The 14,840-nt window shown below is 41.0% G+C and overlaps 1 protein-coding gene across 3 annotated transcripts in view; it reads right to left on the bottom strand.

Moving 5' to 3' along the window:
* Window positions 1-14,840, bottom strand: part of LNPEP (leucyl and cystinyl aminopeptidase) — a 207,777-nt gene that overhangs the window by 107,612 nt on the left and 85,325 nt on the right. For all 3 annotated transcript variants that reach the window (XM_073624540.1, XM_073624539.1, XM_073624538.1), the window contains one exon: window positions 1,691-2,519. In XM_073624540.1, coding sequence (XP_073480641.1) covers window positions 1,691-2,496 — 806 coding nt within the window. In that variant the 5' untranslated portion in view covers window positions 2,497-2,519. The remainder of the gene's footprint in view (window positions 1-1,690; window positions 2,520-14,840) is intronic.

The raw sequence follows: 14,840 nt of genomic DNA, 5'->3' as shown, positions 1-14,840 counted from the left end.
GTCTTTCTTTAAAAGCAATGTATTAAAAAGCAATGGCCCTTGTATGTGCAGGGAGATAACGGTTCCAAGTTCATGCAATGTGAAATTTACACAAGACTTAATTGCTAAATGAAAAAAAACAAAAACACTAATTTTACTTCATTCCATATACACCTTTTCCTGAATACCTGGATTTGACCTGGTATTAGCATCTTGCAATACCCAGAGCTTGGACTGGAAGAACTGCTGCACTGCTCATGTGCTAATTAGGAACTTGCTGATAGGAGAACAAAGCTTAGTGATGGAAAGAGGACCCTATCAGCCTACTGCTTCCCCTTCACTTTTGGTCACAGGCGCTGGGGACGGGGAGATTTTAAGCCCTTTGTTATCCAACATTGGCAGAGTATAATCAAGTCTCCTCATTTCCAGAAGTTGCAATCCTCACACCAGTCTTATAAATATAGCGATTTTATTTAAATCCATTTTAAAAAGCCAACAAAGAAAATAAAAGTTTCTTAAATGCATGACTGACATTTGAAGCCAAATCCAGCCCTCTCTCAAATTGGGAGACCAATTCACTAACCCCACACATTGCAATATTTACACCAATTTAACCAAGTGCACCAATTACCAATAATGTTGAAATGTCCCTAACAACCATTCAGAAGGTCCTAGAGCAGCGGATCCATTGGGCCACAGCAAGTGCAGATGAACTAATCAAACTCCTCCCATATCACATACACAGTGTACAGCTCGCTATTTACCAGAGAAAATATCATCAGGAAGTGCAATATCCTATGTCATGCCCCAATACAAGTGAAGCTTGCCACTATATCACTCTGTGCCTCCTGGTTGCAAACCGGACCAATAAAAAAGAAAAAAAGAAAAAAGGTACAAACCAAAATTATCTCCATGAGCTAACTTCAGCTCATGGATCATAAGGGGGCCCTGTACTAAAACATTATCGACTTAAAAGAAACAGACCATTAGAATGCACGATATTCCTTTTCCCCCCACCCACACACTTGAAAATTGAACAAAACTACATTGGAGCACCACAAACAAACCCTATTCTATTCATTCTTAATACTCAAAGCAAACCATCCATACAGGTCTCCATGCTTTATTTTGTTGAGAAATTGTTAAAAACAACCCCCTAGCATTACAAGCTGTGGCCACTGGGCCAGGGTTGTGGGGAAGAAGCCATTGTCCTCACCAGCATGTGGACAAGGTGCTTCCAGAGGCTGGGGTACCTAAAAGGTCTGGTATGGATCTAGGGGGGACCCCATGGTTTTTATTTTGGTGTGGGGTTACCCTTAAAATGCATACTAGACCCGAGGGGCCTGGTATGGATTGGGAGGGGGGGACCCCCATGCTGATGAGTCATCCGTTGATAAGGACTCAGCGCCCGCTTAACAACCAGCTATTCACTGTTTGTTATGGATGCCGGCGACCGCCCACTCCTTTACGAAAATGCTACCACTACTAAACACTCTTGCAAATGCTCCTAAATACTGCAAAAATGTTAGCTTATAAATATTAGAAGTTTTTTAAGCATTTGAGTGTCTAGTGTGCATAGAGCCTTAATGTTGATTGAAAGAGTTTGGTTCTCAATCCCCCGCCCCCCCACCCCCCATTCCCATCATGGCTGCTTAAAGCAGAGCTTTTGGACACATCGATTCAAGTAAATAAGAGAATGAAAGCCAATTACCTATCGCCTTCATCCACATAGGAGATTTTATAAAATCCATAATAAGAACTTGAGAAATTGGAACAATATTCAATATTGACTGTAATTTCCGTTCCTTTTGATAGTTTTTCTGGTAAATCCATTGCAATCATGTCAAATGTTGGGTATTCCAAAATGCTGAGCTTGTGAGTGGCCCCTCCAGTTACAATGACACTTGCCTCAAAATTTTGTAGACCTGAGCTATGAAGTACAACAGTCTTTGTGTCCTCTATAATTTTCATTTTAATCTGAACACTACCACAAAACATCATGGTGGTCAGATTGGGGTGCAGATTAATGGTATATTCCAGTGGTATGATCGCGTTTGGAAGTCTGCTTTTTGTCCAGGGAAACAGCTTCCCGTTAGTAGCTATGGGGTAAACCAGTTCCATTGTGTGGTTTTTCTTATGGCATCCGTCTTTGGTAAATGTGCACTTTGGAAGCAGGTAAACCACTGTCACTATGGACACTATAATGACAACCACTACGATGCTCACGATCGCTGTCCTTGCTGAAGGTGTAGGACACAGTCCTTCCTGAACCTGTCTGAAGTTCCCAGGGTTACTCCGACCTGAACTCCTGTTCATGAATGACATGCCCAGCAGCTTTGCTGAAGATTCATAATCCTCTTCATCATCATCCAATTCATGCTCTCCCAAACCACGTACCAATAATCGTGAGCTTCGAGGTTCATACTCTACTTCTTCAGATTCCAGGGGATTTAAACTAGGCTCTTTGGCCAGATCAACCACATCTGGTTCCTCTTCAAACATGCTGTTTTCAATCATGTTTCTGGGCAACTGGGTCCGATCTGAAAATAAAAATACAGGTTAGGATTATCAGCCCTTTAATAGTTGTTCAATAGCCTAGGAGAGGGGTCTCCAAAATTTTCAAATAAAGTGCCTGTTTATTGTCCTTCAGACTTTAGGAGGGCTGGATTGTGGCCAGCGAGGGGAAGAAAATGCCCTGGGCCCAGCATCAGTGAGAGTAAATTAGGCCTCGGGGTTGGTGGTCAGTAGGAGGAGGAGTAGTGCCCCTATTAGGAGTACTAGTATCCCATCATTGGTATCAGTGGAAGAAATAGTGCCCTCTTGTTGGTGTCAGTTGGAGGAATAGTGCCTAAAGGGCCATACAAAGGCTAGCAAAGGGTCACATCTGGCCTTCAGGCTGCAGTTTGGAGACCCCTGGCCTAGGACATAGAAACAGGCATAAATAGACTTTCCCTATAAACCAAGCTGTGTTTAAAGTTTTACTAAAACACACACTTTAATTTATATTGTCCCTTCTCTTTCTGTATGTGGATGATGGCACTAATTATTTTATTTAAAAAAAAAAAAAAAAAAAAAAAAAAAAGGAAACAAGTACCTTTTCCCTAGTTGATATACAGCTGTCACATGACCCAGCTCTTTCCCAGCCTGTCTGCAGGGAAACATAAGCAGGAGGAACTTCCTCAGACTCAGACTTTTACCTATAGGCAAGTATATAATAAGGCTTACCTATAGGTAGTGAAAATATCTCCTAAACCTGTACAGTTTAGGAGATATTTCCAGTGCATGCAGCCAGTGACATCACTGGCACATGCGCTCTGAAGGAACGGCCCACGGGTGCCATTCATTCCGAGATGGTGTCGTGGAGGTGTTTGCGGAGGTTTGCAACCTCTTTAATCTACATGTAATATCCCACCCCCATTGTGTTTAACTGGTTAGTGGGCATGAAGGAGGAGGAGGAGGAGGAGGAGGAGGGAAGTGTGCTGTCATTTACCACTGTGTATACACCCACATGTGTGACTCTATAGTCACATGAGCTGCTCAGAAGTGATAATAGAGACATTGCACATTAGAATTTGTAATCTTTTATCCAACCAGCAAATAGAATTCAAGTCTCATTTTAAAATAGTTAGATCACTTTAAGCAGGAGTGTGTCATCACACCAGTGACTTATGCTTTTACTTAGTTTCAGTCAGACAAACAGAGCCTCAAAGCAGGCTGCTTTACTGCATTTGTAGCTAACTAGTCCTTTTGGGATCCTTTGTCATATAGTCTATATATAGTAAAAGAAAAACTTTAAAAAAAATAAAATTACAAAAACTATAAACTCTACTCCACTTTTTCTTAAGTTTAATAGACTCACTCTTTCTATATTAAATTAGCATTTTGTTTCAGTAAATACAGACGGTGCACGATGTGCTAATGCAGTGAGCTATTGCAACCTTTAAAAAAAAAAAAATAAGAGCTCACCGCTTAAAAGGGGTTGTAAAGTCTCCAGCGCCGCCGGGGCACCCCAGAAGAAGAAGATCGGGGCTGCTCTGTGAAAAACCCTTGCACAGAGCAGGTAAGTATAACGTTTTTTTTTTTTTTTTTTTTAAATAACACACACACCTTTACAATCACTTTAAATAATCAAGGCAGAAGGATGATAAAAAAAAAAAAAAATCCTTCTCATCACTTGGAAGAAAGTACATCATATTCAGAGCTCAGATGGGTTAGAACTACAGTTGTCTGCAGGAAAAAATACATTATATAAACTGGGATGAGAGTAATATCCGCGCTTGGTAAGAACAGCAAAACAAGCAGCTAAGCACTATAACCCAGATACTGGGCACAAAAATAAATATACAATAAAAAGAAATTATCAAATACATACAAACTAGAAAAAGTGCAGATGTGCACATGTAAACCGTAATTAATGTACAATATTCATATGAATACAATACAGTGCAAGAAAAAAGAATGGCTGAATTACAAACAAAAATTAAATAAAGTACAAATTAGACACGTGCAAAAAGTTAATTAGTAATAAGAGTTCATAAGGAGAAATTCTCATAAAGCATGGCTCCAATAGGTGAAGTCATGTGAAGTGTAAAAAATATAAACTTGACCACGTGAAACCCGTCACCACAGAGAGACAAGAGGCTTACCAGAGAGCCAGCGACCACCCTTATTCAGGGGGGTCATAAGGCGCTTGTTGGATCTAGGATCCTGTGGAAGGATAACCTAATGTCCTGGTGCGTCCCTCTCCAATCTGGGACCTTGTAGAAAGATAACCTGATGTCCTGGTTGGTCCCTCTCCAGAAATCCTCACAGGTCCACCCAGAAAGCCAGCAACCCCCCTTATTCAGGGAGGTCACAAAACGCTTCGTTGGATCTGTGATCCACAGAAAAGATCTCCTGACGCCTCTCCCCAGTAGTCTCAGAAGATATACGCCAGGAGTCTTCTTAGGGAACTATGACCAGAAAATGATTTTCTGGTCATAGTTTCCCAAGAAGACTCCGGCTCTGAGGCTTTTCTAAAACATCACACCCTGATCAGCTGTGAAATTCCTGGCGTATATCTTCCGAGACTACTGGGGAGAGGCGTTAGGACATATTTTCTGTGGATCACAGATCCAACAAAGCGCTTTGTGACCTCCCTGAATAAGGGGGGGGGGGTCGCTGGCTTTCTGGGTGGACCTGTGAGGATTTCCAGAGAGGGACAAACCAGGACAATAGGTTATCTTTCTACAAGGTCCCAGATCGGAGAGGGAAGCACTAGGACATCAGGTTATCTTTCCACAGGATCCTAGATCCAATGACCCCCCCCTGAATAAGGGTGGTCGATGGCTCTCTGGTAAGCCTCTTGTCTCTCTGTGGTGACGGGTTTTATGTGGTCAAGTTTATATTTTACACTTCACATGAATTCACCTATTGGATCCATGTTTTATGAGGATCTCTCCTTATGAACTCTCATCACCAATGAACTTTTTGCACGTTGTCTAATTTGCACTTTAATTTTTGTTTGTAATTCAGCCATTCTTGTTTTTTGCACTGTATTGTATTCATATGAATACTGTACATTAATTATGGTGTACATGTGCACATTTTCTAGTTTGTATGTATTTGTATCTTATACATTATATAAACTGACTTGTAGTAGTTCCACTTAAATGGTTTGCATTTGAATATATACAGCAACTTGTTATATGGATTATAGTGAAATTCCACAACTGGCAGACATATTGTTGCTGCTTTACCAGGATGGATTAATATGACTGCTTTGAGATCTCATTAAATGTAAGGAAGCAGGGAAGCTGCCAATGTTTTCGTTTTCTTTGGTTAAATAGTAAATAAAAAAAAAAAAACAAAAAACAAAAAAAAAAAAAGGTTCATCAAGCTTCTCACCAGTGAGCACACATTATTTAAATCCCTCTACGGGGAATAAACACAGGGATGATCAGACCTTCAGGTCCGGTTCACACTGGCACAACAAACGCTCCGACATTGGAAGCTTATGTTGCATGACGTGTGAAAAAAATCAATGTTTCCCTATGGGAGCCGTCTTAACTGGCCCGACACAAGTCGATCTGACTTTGAAAATGCTCGCTGCGCTACTTTGGTCTGACTTTGATCCTACTTCAGCCTATTGAATATCACTGAAGTCGGATCAAAGTGGGATCTCCGTCTTAACTGATCCGACTTTGGCACGTGACTTTTGCTCTGATGATCTTGAAGGGGAACGCCACGGCAAATTAAAAAAAAAACGCATGGGTTCCCCCTCCAAGAGCATACCAGGCTCTTCAGTCTGGTATGGATTTTAAGGGGAACCCCCCATGCCGAAAAAAAAGGCGTAAGTCCCCCCCCCCCCCCGAACCGTACCAGGCCGCATGCACTCAACATGGAGGGGGTGGGTGCTTAGGGAGCAGGGGGGGCCCTGCACCCCCCCACCCCAAAAGCACCTTGTCCCCACGTTGATGAGGACAAGGGCCTCTTCCCGATAACCCTGGCCGTTGGTTGTCAGGGTCTGCGGGCTTATCGGAGTCTGGAAGCCCCTTTTGACAAGGGGGCCCCCAGATTCCGGCCCCCACCCTATGTGAATGAGTATGGGGTACCCTACCCATTCAACTGAATAAAAAAAAGTGTCAAAAATAAAACACAGCAGGGTGTTAAAGTAATTTATTAAGGCAGCTCCGGCATCTCTTCCGACTTCTTCTCTCTCTGTCAGCTGTCTTCTGCCTCTGCTGGGTCTTCTCCGCTATCTTCTCATTCTTTTGCTGGGTCTTCTCCAGGGGGGACTCCCACACCATTTTTTTGGCATAGGGAGTTCCCCTTGAAATCCATACCAGACCAAAGGGCCTGGTATGCTCTTGGAGGGGGATCCCATGCCTTTTTTTAAATTTGGCATGGAGTTCCCCCTAAAGATTCATACCAGACACAGTGCCTGGTATTGTCAGGGATCAAAAGTTGTATCCTTGTTCATTGAAGTTGGACGTATGTCGGACTTCAAGTCGCAGGGCAAAATTGGATCCAAAGTGGTACGACTGTCGTGTCATACCAGTGTGAACCCAACCTCATTCATTTTTTCTTTTCGGCATGACTTTAGAACATTACAGAGAAATCAACAGGTGAGCAGTAGGAAGGAGACCATTTGGCAATGTATTTCTTGCAGACTTTGTATTTTACATGGCATTTATATGTAACGCATCCAATATTTAACCTTTGAAAGACAACCATATTAGATGCAGATACATTCTTGTAATCCTGCGGAAGGGTTAAAATTCAGCCTGACTGTAAATTAGTTATATTCTTCTCACAAAGTGGTTTAAAATATGGCATTTATAGGGTTGTAGAAATTTGTCGGAAATCTGTCTGTGCAACAAATGACGCAACTTGAGACAGAATCATGTAACAGTCGGTAAGGCGTGTGTGAATCTGTTACAGAATTAACTCAGAGAGAATCTTGTCTGCAAGACAGTACTTACATTTGCAACACCATTTACCCCAACATGGAAGAGACCTCATTATTTTTCTCATCACCGACATGGTTCAATTTTGTAGTAGGCACTGCTACTACAGTGACCTCCAATAGCTTCCAGATCCTATGCCAATAGGCTGCCCTTCTGCACTGTGAACACAGGAGACTGCTCGCTCAGCATGGCGCCGTTCAGAGAACGCTTTTTATAACCTCAGAAGTTGCAAAGCATTCACTGACTGGATGAGGTGGAGAGGCAGGGCGGTGACATCACAATCTCCACATCATCCAAATCAGAGAATACTTTGCATTTATTGAGAAAATACAAACCATTCTCTCAATGGTTCCCGCACTGAGCAAGCAACCTCCTGTGATGTGATAAATAAACAGCAGGGCAGCTGCTTGGCATGGGACTTGGAAGCTAGTAGAGATCACTAATAGTGGTGTCTACTATGGGCATTTCCAGCTTCAACTGGGATCCCACAGGTATGGTATATGCATAGTAACATTGGTCCAAGCTGGAACAATGTAACCAAGTAAAAATATCCATACCTGGTATTCTTCTTCAAAGTAAACCTGCTATTTTTCAATGTATACAGTCCTATTATGGACACCAATTATCTAAAAGAAAAAAGCATCTAATCCCTTAGAGTGATACTAAAACTAAACTTTTTTTTTACCTTAATACATTCCTTGCATTAGGGGAAAATAAATTTTCTATTTCTCTGCCACCCCCTTCCCTGTGTGAAGGGAAAGAAGGGAGAATAGATGCTGCACCTATCCTGCTCTTTCTTCCTCTTCACACAGCACTCAAGCAGCAGCAGAAGCCATTAGCTCCTGCTGCTGTCAATCACTAGCTGTCAGCGTCCTAACGACCAATAAAACATCAGTTGATAAGGCGGATGTCAGTCACCTACATAGCATCCTTGCTTGACCCTCCCCTGCCCTTCTCCATCAGCGTTTGGGTCACATTAGCTGAGTGATGGAGAAAAACGGAGTGTATTTGCTTTGGAAAAATATATCACCTCTAACATTTGGTGTTCTAAGTGTGTGGATGTTGCTGTGTTATGGAAAACTATTAGAATAGTTTTTACATTTTAGAATGGGGTGCCTCGAGACTGTCAATTTTTAAAGGGTGCCTTGACAGAAAAAAGGCTGAGAAATACTGCCATACACAGCTTGGGAGAGTGCAGACACTGTGTGCCGCCTTTTGCTATGGGGACACTCTAAGAAGAGAAGCCAGGATCTCCGCTGGGGGACCCAAGAAGAGGAGGATCGGAAGCCACTCTGTGCAATATATCATTGCACCGAGCAGGTTAGAATAACATGTCTGTTATTTTAATTTAAAAAGAAAAAAAACCCTTTAGTAACACTAACACTTCTATATGATCCTGATCTTAGACATGCTGGGGCTGTGTTAGCGCTAAAGCGCCGCTCGTTTTAGTGGTGCTTTAGCACTGTTTAAATTACGCTTTTTGTCCTCTAGCAGGGCCCTTTTAACCCCAAAGAAGGGGTTAAAAACTCCCATGTTGCGGTGCTTCCGAAGTGCTGCCCATTTTTTCCAATGGGTAGGTTGTTTTGGGAGCGCTAAATACAGCGCTCCTAAACCGCCCCAAAGATGCTGCTTGCAGGACTTTTCAGAACGTTCCGCAAGAGCACCTCCCCAGTGTGAAAAGTCACACTTGAATTAATGGGAGGCGGTTTTCAGGCGCGTAGCGGAGGCTATTTCCAGCGCTAAAGAGCCTGACAACCGCCCCAGTGTGAAAAGGGTCTAAGCAATGTGCATAGGGCAGACTTGTCTAGACACTTTTCTTACATGGGGCCTTGTACTACCAACCAACTTCCTGTTTTAGTTAGTCTTCAGTTGCACTAACATTGTGCATGGCAGACCTGCAAAATTTCTTTTCACTTTCAATTTGAAAATAATCACGCGATGTTATATGCTGCACACAAACACAATTAACATGACGATGCTCCAAACCTCACATACTGCTGTCTCACTGTAGTCTGTTTAATCCAGAATTTATGGAACTGTATTTATAGAAAGTGACAGAATAAAGCCTGAACTACCAGATCATATCTATAAACACAGCAATCTGTGCAGCAAGCGTTATCTTCAACTAAATAAAAAGAACATTGCCAAAAAATGCATTATAAAACATGACATGTTGAAATATTAAATAATATTTTTCATATATTTGTGAGCTAGTTGTCACGCCTTTTAATCTTTTTATAGCAAATATGTTCAGTTTATTATCTGAGAAAGGGAGAGAAAAAAATAGAACAAACACACTGAACAAACAGTCCTAGCGCTAGAATAAAAGAAAAGTTAAAAAAAATAAAAAAATAAAATAAGTTTGCTTTCCTGGCTATAAAAATGTTTTCTAGCATGAGGCTCTCTATGCAAAATTCTCTGCAAGGAGAATTTAATCAGGTTGAAGGTAGTTCAGGAGCCGAGTTATCTGATAATCTCTGCACTGTTCCAATGTGGAGATCAAATGAAAAAACACTCTAGGTCTTTTGACATATGCCAAGTCTGATAGGATCAGAGGCAGGAAAAACCTGTGCGTGACACTACCATACCAGGTGCTACAATGTGTGTGGACTATTACCAGTAAAGTGTTGTGATGGGAAATCCAGACACAACCATTACACATCAGTGGAGACTCTAGGAAGTTTGCTTTATTCACACTGGGTTAAAGCTGAAGTTAAAAAAAAAAAAAAAAAAAAAAAATGGAAAATTTAAAAATTTCCCTACAGCTCTAGTCACACACACTTACCTGTAAAGAAATATGTGTCACCTTGTGATCAGGGTAAATCTGATTTATAATTTTTAAAGAGCAACTGTCATTTCTGTCCCGCAGCAGCTTCTCTTCTGACCCGCTGTTGACTTACCGACAGTCCCATTCACTTTAATGGGACGGCTGGTGATGCGGTAGTGACAAGGTGAAGGACGTGGCGGCAGCAGGTGAGTGGATGCCCGCTAATAGGCGCTGCCATGATGGATCTGAAATGACAGGTGCTCTTTAAATTTAAGGACTCATTCTTGCTGGTAGACTCTTTAATATTTGCAAACAAAATGAAGGTTTCCCATTTAGAATAAAAAGCGGTCAGGTTAGTAAAATAGTGATATGAGAACCAATTCAATCATACAGTTTGTAGTGTACATAGATTTGCAAAACAATGGGATAAAGGAATATTCCTGAACTTTGTTTCATCTCATGGCTACTGTGAAATTGTGTGAATGCATCAAGGCAGTGCATGTTATCTCAGTTTGCAGTGCTTGGATTCATTGAACGAGTTTACCAAAAATGTAAATATTGCAGAATATACAGCCTCATGCTACATAACTAAGCGCCATTTCATGCTGAATAAACTAAATTATTAATGTATCTTAAATAGAAAACTATCTTTAGAGAGATTTTTGCTCCAAAAGCATTTTATTAAAATAAAATTTGATAAACATCAAAAAATAGATTAAAAAAAAAAATCCAATTTTTTAAAATGTATTATTTTTTTTTTTTAATCATCACTGAAGGGATTCCCTGTCCTCTTCCTGGCTTTGAACATCTGGCACTACAATGGTTAACAGTTTTGCATCTTCAGGCAGAACAACAGTACAGATAGTCCAACTAGGACACACCCCCTACTTCCTCCTCTTCCACTGATAAAAGTTCTTTCATTGATTACACTGCTTGTAAAACAATCTGTGAATGTAGGAGAGTGTGATCAGTCACAGGATTCTCTACACAATTCACAGACTGTGCTCCAACAGTTTAACCAATGAAAGAACTTTTCTCAATGGAGGAGAAGGAAGGTGGGGGCGTGTCCCTGCTGGACCATCTGTACTGCTGTAGACCCGGAGCTGTTAATCATTGCAGCAGCGGAAGTTCAGCAGCAAGAAGAGGACGGGGCATCCTACAATGAAGATTTCTCCAGGATCCAGCGGGCTTCACAACATGCGGCATCCTTCATCTCAGGTAAGTGATGTGACTAAAGCTATATACAAAGCAAGTGGTAAACTTCTCCAGGGGGCTACACATCTTCCCTGGTGGGCAGGAAAGAAGAGCCGATAGGCAACCATGTTCAAAAACACCACATCCAATATTCAGACTGCAGCAGCTTGTTAAACGACTGACGTCACATGTACTAACCAGTTGCAGGTTAAATTTACTTTGGGCCCCACCCCCAGCTTAAAGTATGCTCAACCAAAAAACAGTTTTTTCTTAGTTTGGATAGAGTGTGGAAGGGTTAAAACCCCTGCCAGGTTTTTACTGCATTCAGGGGATCAGTTAGAAAGATTTACCCTCACTTTCCATCCTGCTGACAAGATTTCAGCAGACAAGAAGTGATGAAGACTCTCCAAACACAGATAGAAATATTTTCTATTTTTGTCCATTGTCAGATTTTTATTTTTGTATTGCAGACGTTTCCTCATCCTGCTTGGAGAAACATTGTCAGCAGGACAGGCATTGTGGATAAACTTCTCCAAGGCCCTTTTCACACGGGTTTTTTTTCTGTCAATTTTTCAGGTGGACCTGATCGGAAGCTCCATGCAGCTCTATGGGCAGGGGGATGTAAATAGATTTATACCCAGTTTACATCTGCCTGTCTCTAAGTCCATCCAGGTCTAGAAAGAAGAAAAAAAAAAAGAAAACTGTAGGGCTGTATCCTTCTGTTTTTTTTTTTACCTACACCTGAGCGATCGAAGGTAGCCCAATGTAAACTGACACAAGTCCATTATTTACAATGGCAGTTCCACCACAATCCGCTGTAAAAATGCAGATACAGATTGAATGGGCACAACTCTTACAAAGATGACATCTGTCCTGATCAGCTCTGATTCAGCAGGGGATTGACATACACTTTCAATAGGAGCACACGTATTAGAAGTAAAAAGTGTAGGAGTCTATATTTAATTTTGCGGAGGAGATTGACTATTTAGAACAGGAAGCAACATTACAATACAGTTTACCTCTAAGTTTTCAAAATTGCACAAGTCAGCAACAAATGCAGCAAAACAGCAAACATGTCTACTTTGTACAAACCCCAACATCATATTTGGTTTATATTTATATTTTATATAACGTCATCCAGAGCAGGGCAAAACTGTGCATTTTACTATACTTGTCCACAGTGCATTTTGGACCAGCTTAGCATATAGAAATTCCAATGGATGATGGCAGTCCAGAAAATTAGCACAGCTTTTTTTTTTTTTTTTAATTAAAGCCCAACTCGAGGCAGAAATTAAATCTAAATAATCTATTGTGCATCAATTACCTTACTCCTCAGAATTGATTTCAAACACCTCTTCCATCCTGCAGTGTAATTTCTCAAAGTTAGATTTTCCTCTATAAGCCAAGCCAATATCCAGCCCTGGAGACCAGACATTTTCCCTGCTCGCTATTTTCTTGGGCTCTGGTCCCTTCACCACCCCCATGAGTTGTGCTGCCACTGGAGACTACGAGAAGGATGTGGCCTTCAATGATAGGAGAAGAAGAGAGAAGGGTTTTCAAAGGGTGTGGCTTCCAGTAAGTAAAATGGGCACTTGGATCATTCCTTTTCTTTTATACATACAAGCGGTTGGTTAGAGAGGGGTTGGAAGAAGGGGGGTTTCTGATATCCTAGAGCTTGGCTTTACCATGATACAGCAGGATACAAGACCTCTTACATGTTTCATGCATACAGGTTCTCAATCAGAAAGTCACCCTGTGGGTGTGAAACGTGTAAGTGGCCTTGTATCCTGTTGTGTCAAGACTTAAAAAGCTAATAAAGTGGCCAAATTTATTTTTCAGTGTTCCTTCATCTATTTATTGAATATTTATAGCTGTCACCAGAGCTGGAGGAGCACTTGGTCTTCAGTAAGCAAGTATAGACCAACCTGGAGTGGCACTTTTTCTAGTATCCTGTTGAGGTATATGGTCTTGCCTTCAACACAAAGTAGGCTCAGAAACACTGATGCCTGTGTGAAGTAGAACCCTAAGTGGAAAATGTAAATAGCGCCGTCCATATACAGATTTCAAATAAGCGTTCATACAAACATTTGTATGAAAATTCCCAGTGCATTTGATGACTTGTTCAAAAATACTTTGTAAAATACTACTCATTTTGTTTGTGTTTAACATTCACATTCAAAATGGCTGGACATAACCGAACAAAAACCACATTAACTGTTAGAAATTCATTCGTTTGAGAACATTTTTCCATTCAGCTCCTTTAAATTTTCTCATTACTGAAAATGAATGTTGATTTGACCCAACAAATACAAAATCGAACAAATGTTCTTAAAATTAAAAACTTCAAAACCAAAATGTTACAAGTGCATGGCCAGCTTAGCAGTGGACAGGTATGTACAGTGCCTTGAAAAAGTATTCATACCCCTTGAAATTTTCCACATTATGTCATGTTACAACCAAAAACTTAAATGTTTTTTTATTGTGATTTTATGTGATAGACCAACACAAAGTGGCACATAACTGACGTGGAAGGAAAATAATGGTTTTCAATTTTTTTTTTACAAATAAATATCAGATTCTCAATTGGATTTAGGTCTGGACTTTGACTGGGCCATGCTAACACATGAATATGCTGTGATCCAAACCATTTCTCTCAAGAATGGCCTTCTTGCTACTCTTCCATAAAGGCCAGATTTGTGGAGTGCACAGCTAATAGTTGTCCTGTGGACAGATTCTCCCACCTGAGCTGTGGATCTCTGCATCTCCTCCAGAGTTACCACAGGCCTCTTGGCTGCTTCTCTGATTCATGCTCTCCTTGCCGGCCTGTCAGTTTAGGTGGACAGCCAAGTCTTGGTAGGTTTGCAGTTGTGCCATATTCTCCCCACTTTCGGATGATGGATTTAACAATGCTCGTGGGATATTTTTTTTATAATCTAACCCTGTTTTAAACTTCTCCACAACTTTATCCCTGGCCTATCTGGTGTGTTCCTTGGCCTTCATGATGCTGTTTGTTCACTAAGGTTCTCTAACAAACCTCTGAGGACTTCACAGAACAACTATATTTATCCTGAGATTAAAATACACAAGGGTGAACTCTATTTACTAAATAGGTGACTTCTGAAGGCAATTGGTTCCACTAGATTTTAGGTAGGGGTATCAGAGTAAAGGGGGATGAATACAAATACATGCCACAGTTTTCGGATATTTATTTGTAAAAAAATGTGGAAAACCATTTATCACTTCCCTTCCACTTCACAACTATGTGCAACTTTGTGTTGGTCTATCACATGAATTCCCAAAAGAATACATTTACATTTTTGGTTGTAACATGACAAAATGTGGAAAATTTCAAGGGGCGTGAATACTTTTTCAAGGCGCTGTACATATGAGACCACAAGTGCTCCATGGCTCTTGGCACAGAATGAAGCTCTAGGTCTAGGACGAGGTCTTCT

Source organism: Aquarana catesbeiana, linkage group LG01, assembly GCF_042186555.1.
Source record: "Aquarana catesbeiana isolate 2022-GZ linkage group LG01, ASM4218655v1, whole genome shotgun sequence".
In the NCBI taxonomy this organism is placed as follows: Eukaryota; Metazoa; Chordata; class Amphibia; order Anura; family Ranidae; genus Aquarana; species Aquarana catesbeiana.
This window is presented reverse-complemented; position numbering and strand designations above follow the sequence as displayed.